Here is a 19,655-nt window from a genome sequence, read left to right as displayed (position 1 = left end):
CGATACAGTGCAGAAATCTACTAGAACGGGAAATACTTTACTCACAAACTCGTTCGATGACTGTGTTTCCATATATTTTATAACTCGCGTAGCTTTCTGCCTCTTTAGGATAATTGCGGTGCTGGGATGGATACTTAAAACGGAACATGAGCAGGGCTCGAAAAATCCCGGTCGTCATGGCGACTAAAAATTTCATCTTGGCGACTGTGATCTCTTGCTGCAATATTGCCGTTTCTTAAGTTTCAATGTACGAAACTTTGAAGATTCTAAGTTCAACTTGCAGTACAGTGTAAGCTAGCAAGTGATTTTTTTTTATCAACGTTGTGAACATTCCATTCAAATCAGTAACAATTTCTTACTCTTCGTCCCCAACCCCCCCCCCCTCCCCGCTTTCTCACATGATTTAGCGATGTTTTGAATAGGATGATGCTCAGCTTTTTATAGATTGATTTGCTTTATTTTACTTCGCTTTTTGTACCACTTTTGGCTAATTTGCGAAGATGGTAATGAATGATGGTATGATTAAATTGATGAACACTCAGAAACATCCAAGCCCAGTCCAGGATTCGAAACCGGGACCCCTAGCGTCGTAGCGCGATGTGCTAACCACTCCGCCACAGGGGCTGGCTCAGCTTCTTATAGTATCCACCTGGCGTGGTTTCCTGGCGCCTCTTTTTCAGAGCTGGCGCCTAGCTCTGAAGAAGATTTTTCGAGCACTGAACATGACCAGGCCGGAATTCTAACCCGAAACCTTCCGTGACAAAATCAACGCGCTGGGCCAGCAGGTCGGCAATGGGCTGAGAAGATCTGTTCTGCAACATGTACATGACCCATTGCAGAAACTTGGTAAAAAAAATGCCGGTTTTACCAGGACTCGAATCTGGGTCTCTGGCATACCTTACAATTACACTATGGACTGAGCCCTGGATTCGCCCGCTCTTTTTTACACGGATGATGGAACAATAGCACGGTAAACCGGTTCGAGTCCTGGTCGAGCATGCATGTTCGCCAGTTTGTGCCAAAACATAATGTCATATTAAGTTATGATATATTTTACGTTTAGCCACTTTCCATTCTTCTTCGAAATGTAACTAGTCTGCCGACAGCCGATAATTCTGAAATCCCAAAATCACAGAGAAGGATGTTCTGCTTGCTCGAATGAACGAATTACGTTATTTTACGTCGTTTTCCTCACACTTATGGCTCATCGAGACGATTCTGCTTGCTCGAACGGGACCTTTCGTCAAATCAGTTACACCACTAGTGTTTGGAACGAGCCATAATCACATAATAGCGGCTAAGAAAATGACAAGTGTTGGAAACAAGGCTTTCGATGTGGACTATCCTCCATTCACGAACAGCTACATTGTGTCTGCACGAGTCCTTGGTCACCACAGCGAGTAGCACAGTCACTAGTCACTTCTATGTGGCAATGCCATGAGGAGACAACGATGACTTCACTTAGGTTTTATTCCATCGGTCAAATATAGAAACAAAAAAAAAATCCACTAATATTAACATGTCCCGTCCTCAAGTCAGCTTTCTAACACTGCAGAGACCATAGAGTATCCGATTAAGTACGGGGAAAATTACGCCTTTGAACTATACGTCATAATTCCAGTGGTGCCTGTTACCCTGCCCCCGTGTCAGGGCAACAGTGTTTTTTTCCTTATTGAAATATTCATTAATATGTTAATCAACTAGATAATTAAGTGTAAAAATATGTGTGATTAGTGTAAATCTATTTATTATGCATTTTTTTAGGTTCCTATATTCCATGTATAGAAACCATGTAGAGCTCTGTTCTTTCTTCGTGTTTCAAACGTTCAAGGAAAAGGCGGGCAGTCTAGCTGTTAAAGATTAAAAATTTTGAAAGAAGGGCCGTTGGCAATAGACGCCAACCAAACATATATAAACTTCCAGATGAGAGTGGGAGAGGTCGGCTGTTGGAACTGTGACTTGAAAGGAAGAGGCTGTTTCGCTTTGGTCAGCTCGGATCGGAGGACAGATCTCCCGCAACGGATGCTCTAAGAGATTGGATTGTCTACCTTGTGACAAGTTCAAAGAGAGAACGGATAACCTTTACGAAACCTTATTGTTATAGGGGATAAATTACCTTGTCCAGCAACTGTGAAATTAAAAACAGAAATTTTGGATATTTTCTAAAGTTTAATTAACGAAAATTTAATTATATACAAATCATATCCGAACATTCATTTCTCTAATTATCGGGCCAAAACTCTAATTTTCATGTTGGAAATCTCTATTGTTTGTACCTGGATGCTTTACATTTCATGAATTACACCGGGAGTACGTTGTCACAAGGTAGACTCGCGTTACCCCGAGAAACGTCTTAAGAGGCGCGAGGTCGCCCGACGTGTACATTTTTCAACACTCCACAGTGACAAGGCACTAGGCTGCCCGGCGCACCGTAATTACTTCAAAATAACATCCAGTACAAACTACCTTTTTACCTGTAAATTGGACATCAAGGCACTAGCTTGCCCGGCAATCCAATCTCGTAGAGCATCCGTTGCGGGAGATCTGTCCTTCGATCCGAGCTGACCGAAGCGAAACAGCCTCTCCCTTTCAAGTCACAGTTCCAACAGCCGACCTTGACCTACCCCACTCGCATCTGGGAGTTTATATGTGTTTGGTTGGCGTCTGTTGCCAACGGCCCTTCTTTCAAAATTTTTTAATCTTTAACAGCTAAACTGCCCGCCTTTTCCTTGAACGTTTGAAACACGAAGAAAGAACAGAGCGCTACATGGTTTATTTCTATACATGGAATATACGAACCTAAAAAAATGCGTAATAAATAGATTTACACTAATCGCACATACATATTTTTACAGACTTAATAATCTAGGGGGGGGGGACACTGTTGCCCTGACACGGGGGCAGGGTAACATGCCTGACCAGGCTGGCCTAAAAAGCGTCTATCTAATATGAATAAAGGGTCGTTGGGAAGAAGCGGAAGAATAAAACAAAACGACACACATTATTGTCCAAGCTATGGTCCCAATCGCTAGAGCCTCGTTAGCTTGTGGTTCGTACGATACAGCACCAATAATAGGTCGAAAAATTCGATCTTGAACTGACGCAGAATCACTCTTCAAAGTATGCAGATATTAGTTTCTAAAAAAGAAGGAATATTTTTTCCCCCTTTTGTATTAAAAACACCCCACTGTTCACAGTTGGTCCATAGATGCAGCATATTTTATTCTATATTCGAGTTGATCTGTATTGCTTTTCTTCCTCTGGCAAAGTTAGGAGGAATGGCAAATTGGTGACACGGGGGCACGCAGCCATTGGTCGGCGTGTTAGGTGGTTGTTCGCTGAGTGACATAATATTGTCTGAGAATCGAATTTCATCGCTCTTAATTTTTGGTCTTCTAGACCTCGCTCGGGCCACGGTCACTTCTGAAGTTCTCCATTTGTTCACACGACGCTCAATTAACCTGGGAAATCGAACCTTGACCCCTCACGTTTAAGGCAAGTATGTTAATCGTTAAGCTACGTGGGAATTATTGATCAAGTGCACAAAAATACGATAAACTGTTTTAACATGAAAATATCCAAGACGACTCAACTCATGCTACAATAGTTCTTATGTAACATTATTTGATATATACCGGCACATATGTTTTTGTGCTAAAAACAATGTAAAATCAATCACATATTTTCATAAAATTGCTAGAAATTGTGATCCAATTTAATTAAGAAATACCGGTTTGATAAGTGGCATACGGGGAATTAAAAACAGTTCTGTAAACACTGGAGATGCTTTAGAAACGAAAAAAGTTACAAATTCCTCATAGGTGTGTCGTCCATAGTTTTCGGCACTTTCTGCTTATTACGACTCTTTATCCTTCAGACTGAGAAACAAATAGCCCACGTTTCTTCAGACCTCTGAAATTCAACTCAGAAATATTGGTCATGGGGGGCGGGGGGTCAGGCTTCGGCTTTGCCTCGCGCAGACAAACTGCATTTACTTGGAAGAACCTGCATTAAAAGCGTCTGTAGTCTTGGGAAAGAGTTAGGATCGTCTGAAGATAATCTGCTCAGATGATCGTTTCTCTGGAGATGCATCAGTGCTAACATCAAAGAAACTCTTCCATGACCTGCGTCCCACTTCACACGCTGCCAAAGATGAAATGTTAGGACCAGAAATACTCTCGCTACACGGCAGCTAAGTCCCTCAATTCGCAGATGACGTCATAAAAGCAGGCTACCCGGAAACTCTCAGGAGGAAACACGCGGCAAGAAGTGCTGAAAATACCTCCCACCGCATGCGTCACTATTATAAGTAGTTACCGGCTGCCGGATAATAGCTTCACAGTTTCAGGGGGGAAAGCATCCTATGCGAAATTTTTGGTTTGCTCAATTCCACTTTTAGACTTTTAGAGATTGGGAAGGATTAGCACCAGGATCCCGATAACATTCCGATCTTAATTCGTACAGAATTATCGCTAAGTGTTATCGTGTGTGTGTGTGTGTGGCATGTGTATCAATTCTCATCCCATGGTATTCAAAGCAAAAATCCTGTCTCGCCCCACCCAGCGTAACACTAATTCTCTGGCCTTGCTAAACCAGACGGTTTATTGTCTCAGCAAGCAAAGTCTTAGTTTTGTCTCAATCACGTGCAAGATCGAGCAACTCTTGACCTTTCCACCCACGTGTAAAGGTTCTAAATTTCATATGCTTTAATTTTTATATGAAACTTAACAGGCACACTCAGAGACGATCTGCTTAAAGTCCATTTTTTTCCACTACGAAGTGGATGTAAACAAAAGCACGTGTTCTAGAGAAAGCCAGTGCAGCCCTATTGGTGGATTCTGGCAGTAGTCCCTCCGCAGACCTTTTGCACCCTGATAGATAGTCCATTCAATGCCGTCTTGAAACTAGAGTAATACAGCATTGTATGCTGTTCAAAGCATTTACTAGCCTTATCCTTGCTTATGAATTCATAACCATTGTTTAGTAAAGCACCTACGGTGACATTCACTCATTCAAATTAACAAAATTCCCGCTACTTGTCCGTCACTCTGTGTTGTGCAGTGTTGCAAATTCACAATATTAAGTAAATTCTATAATCTTGAAACGCCGGACTAGACAGAATCAGAAAACATGATTTAGACTGACTGTGACTGACAAGGGAATCTCTAGATTACACACGTGTTGATGTATATACCACAAACACGCACACACTACTTTCAACTTCATGCGTTTTATCTAGAATGGTAAAATCAACACACTGCAAAAGATTGTAGCGAAACCTTTGAGAAAGCCAAATTGCTTGGTGCAAATACAACCAGTGATGCTTAAAATCGTACGGAATATTAGTTTAGCATTTATTAAATGATCCACCTATGCTTCCTTTCCTTACTTCCCACATAAAACATGCTCAGATTTCAGGAACCTGAATTCCCCCAGCTTGTCAAAGAAAAATGCCAGATGCATACACTGGCAACTGTTTCCAAGAAGGAATTTGTAGAGGGCGGGGACACAAGCTTTTGGCGTTACAGATGGGTAAACTGTGGCATTCAGTGTTGCTACCCGACCTTTATAGAAACATCGTTACAATTCGGTAATATTCCAAAGCTGTTATCGTATCTAATTGCTATATAGCCAACTTCGCAACTGCAAAGTTTTATTAATGTTCCAATACGCGTGTACGTAATAATACCTTCACATTTCTTGTATCTAATTCATAAGGGAAAAAATAGCATAGTTGGAGACACTACTTCTCGTGGTCAAGAATCTTCCGAAACACTACCCTCAAGCACACGGCTATTTATAGCTTTCCTCCCCTCGACCCTGCAAAACCTGCCCTCCTCTCCGTTGCCGTGTGGTGGTGGTTCTCGAGATTTTGAGTAGTGTTTATAGGTTGTAAGTATCATTGAATGTTGATGTGCCTTCAACAGCAAGTGTTACAAAACATCTACATTTGAAACCTTGAACATTCAAAATTGCGGTGAATCCAGAGTATTGTGTTGAATCGTTAACTTCTGAACAGGTGTCTTACAAACAAGAATTTATGCGGTCCTCAAGGAAATTCAGCCTACAAAAACGCGGATGGCACATTTTAGCCGATTTTGTACTTGCTGCCGTCAGCAGGAAAGTGGAAGTTTTTTCCCCATGGATACGAGTTTGTCTGCGCTGGTTAAATTATTGCATGATTCATTTAGTTTATTTTACTTCGCATTTCTGCCACACTTGGCTAATCGCGAGGATGAGGATGAGTGATGATATGGTGAAATTGATGAAATAACACTCACAAAGAACATCCATGCCCAGGCCAAGATTCAAACTCAGGACTCCTGCCGTCGTAGCGCGCAGTGATAACCACTCCGCTACAACGGCCAGCTGTGTGAATTCTTCTTACATGGTATATTATCATTGACGAGAACTGACATCGTTGGTAAGTGTTTACCTCTATTTTATTATATATTTCTTCATCTCTCGTATTTACAACAGTGTTCATTTTAAAAACCAATATTTGCACATTTTTAAAAGTCACTCTAATTTCGAAACGTTGTGGAAAATACTGACACTGAAGCTAACACGTGCGCTGGGAGGGAGGGGCAAGTGCTGGCGAATAGAAAGTGGGCACCACGCGCATTAATACAAATTTCGGTAACTTATTGGCCACACCTACTTCGTTTTAAAGCTGGAAACAGAATAGATGAATGGTTAGAGTTAGAACACTCGCCTTTGGTGCAAGCAGTCCCGGGTTCGATTCTCGATGAAACATTCGCATACTAGGTGAAGGATGGTAGTTTCAATCTGCATCTTCTATTTCCTCAGTTCATCCTCATCGCCGTGATTAACCCAACAGCAACCCAATAACAACAAAAAAGACAGATGGAACTTTCATCAAAAATGCTTGTAAATATTGTAAACTACGCGATGAATAATTTTACAATGACAGTGCGTCCCTAAGACTAACCATTCATGCCAAAAAATTAATTAGAGTGCAAGAACTCGCATTTATGACCCTTTTAGGCAAAGACAATTGTAATTTGCAATCGTATGAAGGATGCAGCGCATGCGTGCTTTTTTTTCCAGAGCGGCTCACACTGAACATTCTGCACCCAGAGTTAAAACAAATGTCGAAACACAATTATTGAGAAGTCTACTGCCCCCGAAGGCAAGATTGATTCAAACAATCCATTATTACAGCCCAGATGTCTGGATTCATTGTAGTCTAGTTGGCGTCTCCCTAAGAAGTCAAACTTGTAAGCGTGCACACTGCTTTTCGAAATGTCTACCTGCGCCCGAATATCACGAGGCGATCCACAACTACTTTTGAAGCAACTTTGTTAGAGATAGGACGGGTTACACCAGAGTGCCCAGTATGAGACGTTGCAGAAGACAAATCTCATCCCAATTCACACTTTGATTGTGGCTTCATATAAACTTGCTCTTAGATTTAAACAAATCCTAACTGAACACCATTACAATTCTTTACTCAAGGCTTCAGTAAATCAATCGTTTACTAAAGAGGATTGAGATTCAAAAATGAAATGCGGTGAGGTTTGACATTTATAGAAAAATAAATGGTTTACATTTCTATGTTGTCGCTCTTTCACCGCTTTAGGTTAAATGCCGCAAAAATGAAATATGAACCGATGAATAGTTAAAGCAACAATAATAGTTACATGCATAGCATACCTTATCACTTGTTATTTTCCGTCGCTTTTCTACCTCTTGAGTTAATAGCAACAAAGACAATGAATGATGGAACAAACAATACGACATCCACGACTTAATCAGGTGATGATCAAATATGTATATCATGTCTGTAATGTTTGCTACTAATAGCATAAACATAAATAACTTCGTCTGCTGTAAAATTGCATTTACTTATGCTTTTTCCCCGAACAGCCTAGAATTATATTAAGGTTTATTTTCCCCATTATGTGAATACAAACATACTACTTCTCTATTTCAGTGCAATTCATCTGTTACAATTATTTGAAAAATATACATTATAAATGAGTTTGCTCATTGTATACTTTCATTGTTACGTGTGAAGATAAGACAAAAATACAATTTATATACACGAGGGCACACTTAAATTACACACCTTAACTCTAAGGTTATCTTTGTCACATCCGGTTAGAAAATTCCGAATACTGCTGCTCGCAATGTTCGACCACATTCTTACGCAATGATGCCATAAGTGGGTAGAAAAACACAGCGTGTTCCTAAACCAATTTCCTTGCGAGAGAGAGAGAAGCTTGTCGCCAAGTGTGGCGGGCAGCTTTTCCTGAAACGCATGTTGATGGACAACTTGCAACATTCAGAACAAAACCATCAACAAGACACGAAACTAGAATGATGTCATTATTTTTCTTCTTTAATGCTCAACTGTCACGTATTAAAGACAATGCCGACACAAATATTAGTTATTTACAAAAAAAGCAAGAAAAAACAGCTGATAAGATTGTGTGATATCACGCAACTCATCAGTTCTAATCAAACTATGTCGTCATAATCGAAAGGGCATATTTGAACAACTGGACACGTTCCAACGGGTCAAATAGATTGAGGTGAATACAGTAATTTCCATCTATACTAGCTACAGACGTAAAGGGTACTCACCGACTTAGGCATCTTGGTGGCTGTTGTGTTACTTCCTTCAAGAAAAATCTACCTGGAAATAAACGTAAAAATACGATCAAAGCAAAGAACTATAAATATTAGAAAGGCATGAAATATAACAAGAGTGTATTCAGAAGTAAAACAGATTCGTTCGTTCGCTAGGTTATTTCCCAATAACATTATGATTACGCGAAATTATAGTCTAGTGAAATGCATCACATTGTAAGAAAAGGATTCTGGTTTGATTTCTTTGGTTTATTTTACTTCACTTTTCTGCCACTTTTGGGTAATAGCGACGATGAATATGAGTGATATGATGAAATTTATGAAGGGACGGACACTGCTGACAAAAAACACCCATGTCCAGGCCGGGACACCTGGCGTCGTAGCCCGTTGTGATAGCCATTCCGCCACGAGGTCGGCGTGGTTTGATTTCCGCTGGGAAGTCCGTGGTTCGGATCTCATATGCAACCGCGTTGGGTACTGATGCCTCCTCACTGACCGATCGACTCTATAACTGCCACCAAAGGTTTCCCTGACCTGGGCGCGAATGTTCGTGTAATTCCATTAACGACACTTCCTCATTGTCATGATTGAAAAGTGGCATTTAAAAAAAAAAAAAATAATAACTTCGTAGACCAGTACACCAGTGACTCAATAGTTCAAGCTGTAGTCAGGTTAAAAGGAGCATGTACCCAAATCGTCCTGTAGATTTGCTTTCAGCAATGTGAGGATCAAGAAGACAAAAATGCAGAGGTTTACCTTCTTGAACACCACCAATAAAAAAAACACCCCCAAAGTAAATGTAAAGAAATGAAAACAGCGACGGATCAACGTGTCTTTGAACTTGAATGTACAGTCATAATGGGTTTTTCATTCTTGTCGGCAACTATACGAATGTCATGATTGGCTCAGTAACTGTCGTACAATACACCATGCACCTTGCCGTATTCGTGCTAATCGCTGACCCAACATACTAGTTCATTCATTGAGGTTTAATGCTTGCCATTTGGAGCACTTCGAACATTCAATATATCGCTATAAAACAACAAGGTTTACGATAAAAATCCATTAAAAACAATTTAGTTAGCATATTCGCCTTTTACCTCGCTCTGCACCATCATTCGCTCCATGGATTGACAACAATGTCAAAAACAGCAGGCTCTGTTGTAGAAAGAAGAAATTAATACCACAAAAAGGGTGGGGGGGGGGGGCAAAGTTCCCCGTTCATATTGCACCGTGCCATGAAGGCACATTTAGGGGATGTGGGAGTAGGGACCAACACATTCTCGATCTCGGCAATTCGGAGATGATGTGATCAGAACCACGCTCCGGTCGCCTTTACCCCTCAAGGTTGCCCTCAGGTACTCATTGATTTGAGGCTGGGTGAGTCCCGGAGCCGCTTTTTGCGTGGACAAGGTCGGAAAAATTCCGACCATAGATCACCGTGGGTCTCCCGCGTGGCAGACAGACACCCTACTGACTAGACTACCACGGCTCAATTAAGACCACAAAGGTTGTTTTGAATAAAGTCGATTTTACGAGCATGCTTATGCATGCCTGCCGTTTAAAGTGGAATTCGAACTATTTTGCAATGTGCCCCACTGGTGATCGAACCAGAGACCACTTCGTTGCAAGGTGTTGGTTGGTCCTATGCCATCCTAGTATAAAAAGTTTCTTTCAAGACTACTTTTATGCATGTGTCTGGCGGTTAATGGACCCATTTATGCATTTAGCCGTCGATCGATTTATACATCCCTTTGCCAACCGCTCTGTTTGATTACTTGTGTCCAGTTGCGAGGACTTTCCATGCAAGAGTGAGTATTGTCACGGTCAAAATGAAATGATTAAGCCTAGACACCGAACAGTTTATATGCTGTTATCTGGCCTAAAGTACGGCGAGCGTTATTCCCGGCCTTCAATATTACAAGAGGGCGCGTAGATTTCAAGAATATGATCTTATTGATTGTTTCGAGAACCTGCTGTAACGCGTATGGAAGACAACCCTGCACGTGACCAACAAAGTCGCAAACTTCCACCAGTGGTGAACAGCCTAGGTGAAAGAGGAGAATTTATACCGGAAACTACAACGGCTCTGGAAGTCAAACACTTTTACTTATTTAGACCAAATATTATCCTATTACACACTGAATGTAGACTATGCATATGATGACTCCAAAAAATAACATTTTAACGGTCATTTTCAAGATTTTGGATTTAAAGTATGCAGAGTGACCTGTAATCACAGACGTGCGCAAGGGAAGGGGCTGATTGACTGCAGCCCCTTTGAAAGTTTGAAAAAAAAAATCATATTTTTCAAATGAAACAGTAAAGAGCTTGGGGGAAAAACCAAAGTCGTAAATGAAAGCTCCTCTTTAAATGATACCCGCTTGCAATTTTTTTGTGAATTAACTGCCCATGGAAGTTACATGTCCCGTCCAGCAGTTGATGGGATGAGCAGTCCAGCCAAGTTTTTCCATCTTTTCTCTGCACTCGCCGATACATAGAATAAATCACTGAGAAAAAGAGGCAAGGGGGCAGCACTGTTACCGTTTGACTATCCCCACTATTTCCTTACGAACAGAAAATGTGGCTTGCATAAAATGAAACTGCAAAACACAACCACTTTTGCCGCCCTGACGTCGCCCCCCCCCCCCCCCGCCCAAAGCCTGCATAAAATGGTACTAATAGAGTGAGCGGATATTTTGCAGAAAGAATAGTGCATGGACTCAAAATGTACACCATTTTTGCTTATTTATGAAACATGTAAATTTGGATCAACCAGGTTCACAGGTGATATATCCCAAGAGAACTTATACAACTTCTAATCCTTTTCCTCATGTTTGAATATTCAAGAACTGAACCACATTCAAGGATGTTGTGTGGTGGAAGTGGACCACTGTTGCATAACTTGAATGGGACTCCCCCATGTCCTCTCTGCTGACGTCAGATCAAAAAACATTCGTCAAGAAAAATTTGGAAGTCAAAAGATGAAAAGCAGAAGGTGGAGGCTTTGATGCATACACTGTAACATGTTATTTTAGGTGGCAAGCCTCTAAGTACGTACACAATGTAAGAATGTATGAGACAGAATACACAAAGATTCATCACTCCAATAACAGCAGAATGCTAATTTCACAGCTTCATAGGCAGATCTGCATTGGGCACAGAATAGGATGTAAGCACACAAGATGTAACACTGGAAGTATATATAACTTTTCTACATAACACACGTGATACCGCACACACAATAGAAGTGATTGCTTTTATTGCTAAGTTGTGGCTAGATAGGCTAATCAGGACTGTATATTTAGTTAAACGTGAAATCCAAATCCTGTGCAGTGTACCTCCACCAGGAATTGATTCTGGGACCTTTTGATCACAAAGTGAGACCATGTACAGTTCTTTGATCTCATTCTACAATTATTTGTACAAAAAGAGAGAAGCTTGAGAATTCACAATCCCTCTGGCAAAAATATTGAAACAGGAAGAATTTGACCTTCTAGAATACTTCTGTTGTCTCTCCAACAACGAAAATTTACACACAACCTTTCATTGCATCCTTCTTTGAGGCACTTTAATCGAGAAATATCTTGGGAGTCAATTTCTGGGTTGCCACTACTGAGACTGTTAGTCATCCCTTGTGGGAGGGATACATGCCTTCATGACCAAATCATTAAATCTGCCAGTGCACAGTATGGGCACCAATCTTCGGTCCTTTCTTTCTTTATGCTTTAAAGTATGTGATAAATACAGTTACAGTACTAACCAGCATACATGAAAAAAATATTTCACATATTTGCTGATTGTATCTGCCCCTTCAGTGACATGTTGTCTTGATCTCAAAATTTGATGCACTGATAGGACTACTAAATTAATACCATAATACAGTGGCACCGCAAAATGTTCCAATATATTCAATCAATGATATGATTGTTCCAAATATGTGCTTATTTAGTACTTTTTACATGTAAAATGTTTCTGAAATTTTTTAACTTACGGCAAGCAACCTAATCACACTAACTGAGCATTGCCTACATTGTGACTTGGGCGCTGTGGAAAAATCTTGAAACACCAAGGGGGCCATGAAACAAAACAAAAAAGGTTTGGGAACCCCTGCCTTAATACAAGGTAATTATATGATCTACTTGACTAGCTGACCGAGACATGAGAAGATACACCACAAGATACCCTGAGATTTCAAAATTAATAAATCTACATATCTAGAATTGAAGAAATAGCAAGCAGCAGTTCTAATTGAAATAAATTTATCCCAACTAGCCTACAATATTTGAATGTCAAAACTGGTCATCACATGCAAACTGCTAGTACTGCTAAAAAATATGAAATTTGATAAAAATGCTGACTTCATACATTTTCACTAATATCTAAAAACCAGAATGTCCAAAAACTACTCGAGACAAAAACCAAATTTGGGAGAAGTGCTAATTTACTACAATGTATGATCTAGACTGTGTATCAAGCTCAAAGAAAAAGCAGACATCCAATATATAACACTTATGACCTGAGAACCTACATGAAATTGGCAGTGAAACAGCATTTATCTTGAACATTTGGCAATTTTTTGTGTTGGGAACTAGTTTACTGAGTTTTATTTATCTGTATCCATGTCTGCAAATGCATGAATCCTAGAAGTTTCACTTCAAAACTCAAAAGTCTTGCATCTAACCTTAGGGTAGATAGTATAGAAGGGCACGAAATTTCCGGTCGGCAGGTCGCCATCGGCGACCAAAATTTGGGGCTGGCGTCTAAAATTTTGTTGTTTCAACTGTGTGTCAAACACGCCCGAACATCTCAATCCAATGTTCGTACATGGTTTTGGAAAGCGAGCCGATTGAAAATCCCATGTCCACTCAACACCGACACCATCTATTCGGCACAACAGTTCCGCAACTCTTGGGACGCTACCACTTTGGATGCACATACAACCCAACCCAACCCATTTTCCCTGCTTTGCTTTTTCTCCAAGTTGTTTCAAAATGATGACACTGCAGAAAGTGTGTGTGCATCTTGAACCATGCAGACTTGAGGTGGGGAAGGGAGTGGTAGAGTAGAGCAGACCGTGGTCCAACCATGGGTCCTTCCTTGTGCGTGGAAAAACCCCATTTTCACCGTTGTGAACTGCTCTCGCACGCTTCAGAGTCCAGTCTTTGTTGACTATATAGCTAAACATGAGAAGACATTTAAAGACTTTGTAGATCTGCTGTGTTTGGCAGGAAAATTAAGTGTGAGTGTTCTACCTAAGTATGGTAATGAAAAGCAATGCAGAGAATTTATTCATTTCATAGCTGAAACTTTGAAGTTAGATCTAGTGGAGAAAATAAAGAAAAGTACATACAACAGTCTTCTGATTGATGGATCCATAGATAGATCATCAGTCGAGCATGCAAATGTGGATGCAAATGATGGTTACATCAAAGAGGACATTTTAGTAATACAAGCAGATCTTCCAAACTCTTCTTCTGCTGGTTACTTCACAGCCATAACTGATTATTTGTATAAGGCAATAGGTTCAAATAAATACAGAAACAAATGTTACATTGTAGGCTTGGGTACTGAAGGTGCAGCAAATATGGTCGGGCACAAATCAGGATTGGCTGTGCAAATGAAAGCTATTTGTAATAAAATGATAAATATTCACTGCCTTGCACACCGTTTGCAGTTAGCTGTTTTGGATGCATGTCGTGAAGTTGAATATCTTAGAGCATTTGATTCCGTGATTAGGAATATTTTTCAGTTTTATCATGGCTCTGCTAAAAGACTTCACCTCTTGAGAGAAACGGCAGAAGTTCTAGGAGAAGAAATTCTAAAACTAAGTGATATCCACACTATTAGGTGGTTAGCCAGCGAAGAAAGTGCTGTAAGAGCTCTCTTGCAATCATGGAAAGCTGTTGTGACCCATCTTGAACCGGTGGCCCATGGAAAAGACAATGATGGCGCTAAAGCTAAGGGTTTGCTGAAAAGTTTGAAGCAATTTAAATATGTTAAGCTTCTGTACTTCCTTTTGTATTTCTACAGGAAATTGAACCCTTTAAGCGTGGCACTACGAAATAAGAATCTTTTGATTTCATCTCTGAAAATAAGAATTGAACACTGTATTTCAGTTTTGGCTGTCCTGGAATCTAATGTTGGACCAAGCGAACAAGATTTCTTGGACCATGTATCCATTTCAGGGCAGATCACAGATGTGCAGCTCACAAATATTCAAAATGGAGAGCAAGAGTTTCAGACTGTTAGAGGAAACTTCATTAACAATGCAAAGGTGTACATCACAAAAAGATTGCAATCTATATCAACAGATGCAATTGCATCTCTGCATGTTTTCAACACCTTGGGTTGACCTCCCGAAGAAAATATTCTTCAGTTTGGGATAGAAGAAACAAAGAAGCTCTACATGTACTTGAACCAGAGCCTTTATAATGAGAAAATGGATGTTCTGTTAGCAGAGTGAACAGAATACAAACTTTTGTTTCCTTCTCTGACTTCGAATCAGACGCTGTGAACAATTTGGTTCTTATCCCAACCTTCGTCAATTCTAGCTTGAGTTAAGAGTTCTTTTGTGAGTGCATGTGTGCCGAAAATTATGCTTTTTTCCATATTTCACAGGGTTCTAACTGGAGAACTACAACAGACACAAATCTTAGGTAGTACTTCACAACAACTAAGTATGAATAAAATCAGAGATGGTCAGGTGTTTTTCATTGGTTCACTTGACATGGAATGACTGACTGAAAATCTTGCTGGATTTCATTTGAGTAGGTAGCATTTAATTTTCTTCACACATTTCCTACACTTATGCACAAACACATGTGCAAGCACCTTAGGCACACCAAAGGGGGTTAGAACCCCTTCACGGACTTGACTTACCCTACCCCCCCGAAAATTAATTACTTTGCACCAGTAATGACATTCAAAATATTGCTTCAGCAGCCTGACCCCATTAAAAACTTTCAAGTTCTACTTATGAAACCGAACACACATGTACAGATCGGTAGAAAAATACCCAGGGTGTTCAGTTGTCACAGCACCTGAATTTTCAAATTCAGTTCTATTTGTTTTAAAAAAATTGAGTTTGCGTAAGGAAACTTTACTTTAAAAATAACAAGCGCAGTATGTATTTTTTTAAAATTTTTGTGCGATTCCTGTATATTTATCATAAAACACTAATAATAATTGTAAATTTCTGCACTGCTGCCAGCCGAATTTTAAAATCTGCAGGGATATGGTGGCCATGTATTAGATTTTATCGCATAGTTATTCATGCTGTTAATAGTAGAGTGTACTTTAGGAGGCCACACAGTGTAAGAATGAATTACTTTTAATCCAATCTTGTATTTTCATAAATTATTTTTTTAATTCTTTTTTAAGATCACATTTCAAAATGTGTAGCTTTATCTTAGTTGGGTTCATGGCTTTTATAGCCCATATTTGCAAATACATACAGGGAGGTTATTGCAGCATGCCACCGCTTCAGCATCGGCCGCTTGCCGCCCAGTCATGCAACAGGTGCCGGCAAATTGCGTAACAGATAGCCCGTAACAGAAACCGCTTGTTTTGTAATGTTTCCACTTTTCACAATTACAGTTACAATTACAATTGAAATAAGCACGTACCTTGTCGCACGGATGCAGGAAAAGGTGTCCTCCCAAATACAAATATTTCCGGCACCTTATTTCTGACATCTAATCTTAGATTAGACATCGCTACTTTATCCTCAGTTGACAGAAAGGGAAGACAGCATCCCGGCGCATAAAGCAAACCGAAAGCGTAAAATGATATTTAAAAGTAATAATAATGATGATCACTAACCTCCTGTGTTATAAGAGATGTTGAAAATGACTTCCTTCAACAGCAATACAACACGTTTCTTAGGTTCAAGAGATCCTGTCTATCGTAATCCCTGACCACTTTTCTGCAAGAATTCGTTTTCACGTAATTATCGTACATAAAAACTCTATGTTCAAGACTATATTTGTTTAACGACATAAGTAATGAATGAATAACAATTAACACACAATAAAGCACTAGCACACCAACTCAATAACACAGTATAAACAAAACGCGTACTGATAAACGCGAACAGAAGTGAACATGAATGAGCGTAGACTCACTGTCTGGTAGCCGACAGTGTTGCTAACCATTTTTCGGCAATGTCCCTACAGACGTAGTCAAAATGTCCCTACAACTGACCAAATGTCCCTACGCCAAGTAAAGTGACTAAAAAAAAAACACCTCATGAGCATGCAAACAGAAGATAAAATATACACATTTACTTACCAAATCTTTCTGCTCGGTGCTTCCACAATTAATGAAGGAGCGAATTTACAATACAGGACCTCTCCCCGATTTTTTGTAATATTTCGCATACTCACTAATTGAGGCCTCCTAATCACGAATTTGAAGTTAAAATTTGGGGGGTCACGTGTAGAAATTGCAAAATAAGTGACATTGAGTGGTCCGCGATCGGCACGATTGCTTATTATTTACCGGAAGATTTTGTGTTTCCAATACTTAAAAAACGAAATATACATTCCTGATATTACTACGACCCCAAATTTTAACTATGTTTGCCTATCCTAACCTAACCTAACCGTACCTGAATGGTTCGTGGGGCTATCCGTCAATGGTTTGTTGGGCTACCCGTGCATGTTTTTTCGAGCCCATATTTTAACTATGTTTGCCTAACCTAACTTAACCTAAACTTACCGAGAATGGTCAGTGGGGCTATTCCTGAATGGTTTTGCGGTAATTGTGATTACGAACCGATAAAAAATATTATTTTCGTAGCACTTTAACGGCAAACGTTCATCATCGAAGGCCATTTTCGTATCCTGCAATTTTATGATTGATGTACTGTTGCCAAATTTACCTGTAATCAAATCAGTTCTTCTACATCGTGATTGTCGCTGTCACATGTAAGCACGTTCTTTGGGCAATATACTGAAATCCATAAGTTTATTAATTAGCCCACAGCCATCCTCCTGCACACTCCACCTAACAATCTGTACAACATTAACAACTTTTTTACTGTTCTCTTCCGCCATTCTTACACGATCCATGCTCTCCAAGTATGAAATCAACAGTGTGGCAACGCTGTAGACAGCGTAACTAATTTTAATTTGTTCATATCAACAAATATGGCTACCATACTTGTATACGGAGAATCATTGCGAGAATTGAAAAGCTTATTTTACAACTTCTACACGTTAATGAACATTTTTTCCCCCTCACCCCAACATGTTAACTTGAGATAAATAATCACGAATAATTATTTCGTGAGTATAAGACGTAGCATAGAAATTACAGACTGGTCCGGTATTGTAAATTCTTGCCTTAATGAATAATAGGGGTGTGCTGGACAGAATTTTTTGGGTCGGGACGGGATCGGGACGGTAATTTTTTTAAATCCCGACATTCGGGACTGAAAAATTTGCAATTTCCCGACCAAGTCGGAAAATTTTCTGGACGGGAAATGTTCGAAATTTCCCGAAGCACTGGAAATCTCGAATTTTACAAGTCATTTTCACTTTAAGTGATTGTTTTTGCATTTCTAGAATAAAAACTTACAACTTTCGATAAGTTCCAGAAACTTACAAGGCAGAAAACGTCGAGAATTAACGACTTTTTAAAGTAAAGAATCCAGCACACCCCTAATGAATAACGTTGAGTCGTTTACTGTTGATTATGTTATTTGAAGTCATACATGCTGCTGCTGTGAAGAGATAGATGTTGGTTGGTGATGCTGTATTTCCTGCATTCTTTAACAATTTTGGTCCCATTTTATTTCCCTTTTTTGTTTTTGTATCACTTAACATTGAAAATATTCTTTCCGTTTCCGCGTTAGAATGCGGCAATGTTAGCACTATTTTCGCGAGAGTGGAAATGTTTTCAAAAAGGAACTTGCCTTGAAAGTTTTTGGTAACCGATAACATGTTCCAAAATTCTGATGGAGATCTGTTAGTTAGTTCTTTTTTCTCCTCCTCGCTAAAGTATCCAGATAAACTAATTCATAAAATGTAATTTACCAAGATTGAAAAAAGTACCTACGTTTTCCCTCATTTGGCAAAATCTGTCCCTACGTTCCTACGCGGGCGAAATTTAGTGAAAAGTCCCTATGCGTAGGGACATGTCCCTACGGTTGGCATCACTGCCGACACGTGCAGTATGAAGCGCCATCTCGCGGCTGACAACTCACCCAACCCCCGATAAGCTGCAGGCGCTGTCGCGACAACTGAGAATAAAGTAGCGATGACTAATCTAAGATTAGACGTCAGAAATAAGGTGCCAGAAATATTTGTATTTGGGAGGACACCTTTTCCTGCATCCGTGCGACAAGGTACGTGCTTATTTCAATTGTAATTGTAACTGTAATTGTGAAAAGTGGAAACATTACAAAACAAGCGGTTTCTGTTACGGGCTATCTGTTACGCAATTTGCCGGCACCTGTTGCATGACTGGGCCGGCAAGCGGCCGATGCTGAAACGGTGGCATGCTGCAATAACCTCCCTGTATAATCCTGGTTCCCGAGAAAATTGAGCTGGCATTTTAAGTTTTTCCTAACCCTGGCACAGATACTCAAGCAATTTCAAGAAAATTCATTTGAAAACAAACACATACAAGAGGTATTTCAGCATTACGTGTGTGACATTCATACATAAAATGGAAGGTTCCAGACAAGCAATCAAATCAAAATATTAAAAATGCAGCGATTTCATAGAATTAGGAAGTACTTGCTGGTGTCTACTAACAAATGGAAAAAAACACTTGAATATGATATCATACACTGCACCAAACAGTAATACAAATAGATTATATGTCTGTGACACTAAAAATGTGGCAAAATTGGACTGGATTTGTCTATGAAGCACATCAACTACAGATGCTAATAGCTTTTGCTAGTGAGGCATGTAAATTACATGCTTTCACAAGTATTTAAACTTAATACATTGAAAAACAATAACTTGCACGATTCATTCATTTTGTTACATGGAGCTGGACCACTTCAGTGGAATTCCTATATAATA

General features: G+C 39.8%; 1 protein-coding gene across 2 annotated transcripts in view; it reads right to left on the bottom strand.

Moving 5' to 3' along the window:
* Positions 1-19,655, bottom strand: part of Moe (moesin) — a 124,684-nt gene that overhangs the window by 90,036 nt on the left and 14,993 nt on the right. For both annotated transcript variants that reach the window (XM_083123987.1, XM_083123988.1), the window contains exon 2: positions 8,611-8,662. In XM_083123987.1, the coding sequence (XP_082980113.1) occupies positions 8,611-8,622 (12 nt within the window). In that variant the 5' untranslated portion in view covers positions 8,623-8,662. The remainder of the gene's footprint in view (positions 1-8,610; positions 8,663-19,655) is intronic.

Source organism: Lepisma saccharinum, chromosome 6 (genome assembly GCF_977018435.1).
Source record: "Lepisma saccharinum chromosome 6, izLepSacc3.1, whole genome shotgun sequence".
Classification (NCBI taxonomy): domain Eukaryota; kingdom Metazoa; phylum Arthropoda; class Insecta; order Zygentoma; family Lepismatidae; genus Lepisma; species Lepisma saccharinum.
This window is presented reverse-complemented; position numbering and strand designations above follow the sequence as displayed.